At 34.0% G+C, this 4,183-nt stretch overlaps 1 protein-coding gene across 1 annotated transcript in view; it reads left to right on the top strand.

Annotated features, from left to right (window-relative positions):
* LOC107598546 (RING finger protein 150-like) overlaps positions 1–3,841 on the top strand; it is an 11,013-nt gene extending 7,172 nt beyond the window's left edge. Inside the window, exons 5-7 of the mRNA XM_016289919.1 lie at positions 119–123; positions 2,808–2,866; positions 2,932–3,841. Coding sequence (XP_016145405.1) covers positions 119–123; positions 2,808–2,866; positions 2,932–3,045 — 178 coding nt within the window. The 3' untranslated portion in view covers positions 3,046–3,841. The remainder of the gene's footprint in view (positions 1–118; positions 124–2,807; positions 2,867–2,931) is intronic.
* Positions 3,842–4,183: the final 342 nt, after the last annotated feature.

Below are 4,183 nucleotides of genomic sequence, written 5' to 3'. Positions count from 1 at the left end.
ACTTTAAATGTTTTTCCCAATAGTGCAGCATCAGTATGAAGCATTGCTTACATTATGTCTACACTGGATGAAAATAGAGCACTTCATTTATAATCGATGAAAATGCTGAAACTGGAAGTATGTGTGGGATCAACAGACGCCAACAGATATCAACAGATATTTTGTGTGTTGTTTTTTTTATTTAAAGAAATGCTTAGAAAGAACAAATATAAAAGGAATTGTAGTTCCAGTGTGAAATTGCCCTCTCTCACATTGACCTACACATCTCTTGAATGTGGATTTGATTATTTTAGTCTGTTCCAGTGATCTTGCATGTGATCTACTTTCAGCTCTCACATATTTAGGTCATTTTTTGGTACCGGCAGCAAATAAAAGCACAGCCTGTCCTGGTTCTCCATCGCAGCTCTTCTCTGATCCTGTGCTGCTTCTGTAGCCCATATCAGGCCTTTGGTTAGCTTCTGAGACTAGATTTGTTACCTCGGTCTGCTGCCGTTCACTGTAAATAAGTCTGTCAAACTCCAGACAGAACAAAAAACACCATAAAACCTCACCATGTATCTTGTGTACTGTTCCAAGCCATTTTTTCCTCAACCGAAGCTCTGAAATCTCTGAAAAACATTAATTGCAACTTTATTTCACAAAAATAAAAAGGCAGTTCTGAGTTTATATCTTTTAATTCTGACTTTTTTTGTCAAAATTGCAATTTTATTACCTGCAATTCTGAATTTAAATCATGCAATTCTGACTTTTTTTTTTTTTTTTCTCAAAATTGCACGTTCATATGCAATTCTGGGTTAATAATTCGCAATTCTTTACTCTTAATTCTTTTCGCAACACTTTATCTCACAATTATGCATTCATATCTCACAATTCTGAATTTGTCACGTAACTCTGACTTTTTTCTCAAAATTACGAGTTTATGTCTTGCCATTCTGACTTTTTTTCTCAAACTTGCGAGTTCATATGAGCACATCTGAGTTTAAATCTCGCAATTTTGAGAAAAAAGTCAGAATTGCGAGTTCATATGAGCACATCTGAGTTTAAATCTCGCAATTTTGAGAAAAAAGTCAGAAAATAAGTCTGTCAAACTCCAGACAGAACAAAAAACACCATAAAACCTCACCATGTATCTTGTGCACTGTTCCAAGCCATTTTTTCCTCAACCGAAGCTCTGAAATCTCTGAAAAACATTAATTGCAACTTTATTTCACAAAAATAAAAAGGCAATTCTTAGTTTATATCTTTTAATTCTGACTTTTTTTTTCAAAATTACAATTTTATGACCTGCAATTCTGAATTTAAATCATGCAATTCTGACTTTTTCTCAAATTAGTTTTTATCTAGCAGTTTTAACTTTTTTTTTTTTCTCTCAAAATTGCAAGTACATATGCAATTCTGGGTTAATAATTCACAATTCTTTACTCTTCATTCTTTTCGCAACACTTTCTCACAATTATGCGTTCATATCTCACAATTCTGAATTTATGTCACGTAACTGACTTTTTTCTCAAAATTACGAGTTTATATCTTGCAATTCTGACTTTTCTTCTCAAAATTGCGAGATTTAAACTCAGATGTGCTAGATATGAACTCCCAAGTTAATATCTTGTAATTCTGAGTTCATATCTTGCGAAATTGTGAGTTCATATCGTAATTCTGAGTTTATATCTCGCAATTCTGACTTTTTTCTCAAACTTGCGAGTTCATATCTTGCAATTCTGAGTTTAAATCTTGCGATTTGGACTTTTTCTCAAAATTACGTGTTCTTTTCTCGCAATTCTAAGTTTATATCTCGCAATTCAGACTTTTTTCTCAAATTTGCGAGTTTATATCTCGCAATTCTCAGTTTAAATCTTGCAATTTTGACTTTTTCTCAAAATTACGTGTTTTTTTTCTCGTAATTCTGAGTTTATATCTTGTTATTCTGACTTTTTTTTTAATTGCGAGTTTATATCTTGCAATTCTGACTTTTTCTCAAAATAGCAAATTCATATTTCATATCACAATTCTGGGTTTATATTTCGCAATTCAGACTTTTTTCTCAAAATTGCGAGTTCATAGCACAATTTATATTTCGCAATTCTGACTTTTTGTCAAACTTGCGAGTTCATATCTCGCAATTATGAGTTTAGTTTTTGCAATTTTGACTTTTTTCTCAAACTTGCGAGTTCATATCTAGCAATTATGAGTTTAGATCTTGCAATTCTGACTTTTTTCTCAAACTTGCGAGTTCATATGAGCACATCTGAGTTTAAATCTCGCAATTTTGAGAAAAAAAGTCAGAATTGCACTATTTTAACTCAGATGTGCGAGATATTAACTCGAAAGTTAATATCTTGTAATTCTGAGTTCATATCTCGCAATTCTGACTTTTTTCTCAAACTTGCGAGTTTATATCTCGCAATTCTCAGTTTAAATCTTGCAATTTTGACTTTTTCTCAAAATGACGTGTTTTTTTTCTCGTAATTCTGAGTTTATATCTCGTTATTCTGACTTTTTTTTAATTGCGAGTTTATATCTCGCAATTCTGACTTTTTCTCAAAATAGCAAATTCATATTTCATATCACAATTCTGGGTTTATATTTCGCAATTCTGACTTTTTTCTCAAAATTGCAAGTTTATATCTCGCAATTCTGAGATTATACCTCGTTATTCTGACTTTTTCTTAAAATTGCAAGTTCATATCTTGCAATTCTGGGTTTATATCTCACAATTTCAGACTTTTTTCTCAGAATTGCTCATTTACATCGCACCATTTCAATTGCGTAATTGTTATTTTGATTTCTTATTCAATGGCAGAAACAAGCTTCCATACGAATCTTGTTAACGTTTTCATTCCGATTCAAAAACATCACCTCTCACCAGGTTTGGTGCTAAAACAGCATTGGTTCTCACATACGTCCTGAATGTTATTTGTTGTTTCAGGTGAGCACCAGCCGTCCATGAGCGCAGATTCAGACGCCTCACTCATCATGCCAGTGGAGCTCGTCCTGTCCAACGTTGAACTGCAGTCCGATCCAGAACAGGACGATGTGAAGTCTTGAAGTGCCATAAACGGAGCAGGACCGCAGCGGGACGATAAAAGAACACGAGCAATAGCAGCACAGGTGTGCAACCTCCTTTTCTGACCTCATGATCTCAATCGCCGCAAAAAAAACAGCTTGCTTGTCCTCTTCCTCTGGCTGTATTGCACTCAATGTCTTCTGTCCCAAGCTTGTGCTACCAGACTGGAAAAGCCACATTGTCCTACGAAGGATGTTTCCGCTGTTATTTTGGAAAATTTTGATTGTTTCAAATTCCCTATGGGATCACTGCCAGTATACACCAGGATATTCCAAAATGAATATACGTAATGCATCAATGAATGTGCTCTACATTTGCTTTGAGTGTGTAAAGCGGTTTGTGTGTGCTGTAACCAGCAGTTCATATGGTCCAGTGTCAGATGCTCCTTGTGAAGTATCACCAGTGCTTATCGTGTGCAGGACGCTATTCTTGCATCTCCTCAAATGTGATGTCAAATCACGCTACAGTGAACCCAGCTCATGACATGGTGAGTGTTTCAGCAGCCGTATCCAATGACAGTGTGTCACGATAGTGTTTGTGAATCACAATGCCACAAACGCAGATACTTTCCGCTCATTTTGTCTTGACTAAGTGCTGTCATCTGTTCTGCTAGGCCACATACACACTGCTAAATACAGTGACAACTGCATTCAAATTCAACCTAAATTTTCATGTCATATTTCATTTAGCTTGGAAATTAATTACATTGTGGAATGTCAAAAATAACTAAAGGCCCATTCACACGCAAAACAATAACTATTAGTGATGCACCAAAATGAATTATTTACAGAAAGCATGATACCAAATTTAGTTTTTCATTTAGAAACATTTATTCGAAACACTGAAAGTTTATTTAATAATCAATTGAACTGAATTTATTAAAGGGATAGCCCCTTGAGATTTTCCATCTCATTTTCGAGGGGGTCCCAATTTTGTTTTTTTTTTATTTAATTGAATAAAATTGAATTAAAATTGAATTGAATGATTTAAATGCATTTCATTAATATTCAACAGTCGAAAACCGAGTCATATATAAATATTTAAATTGCACATAAGGCATTTTTTACATACATTTTAATTGTATAATTAAGTTTCTATTGCAATTCATTATCAAAATAT

This window comes from Sinocyclocheilus grahami, unplaced genomic scaffold (assembly GCF_001515645.1).
Source record: "Sinocyclocheilus grahami isolate Dianchi unplaced genomic scaffold, SAMN03320097.WGS_v1.1 scaffold252.1, whole genome shotgun sequence".
Classification (NCBI taxonomy): Eukaryota; Metazoa; Chordata; class Actinopteri; order Cypriniformes; family Cyprinidae; genus Sinocyclocheilus; species Sinocyclocheilus grahami.
Note: the sequence above shows the minus strand (reverse complement) of the source record. Positions and strands in the feature narration are given on the sequence as shown.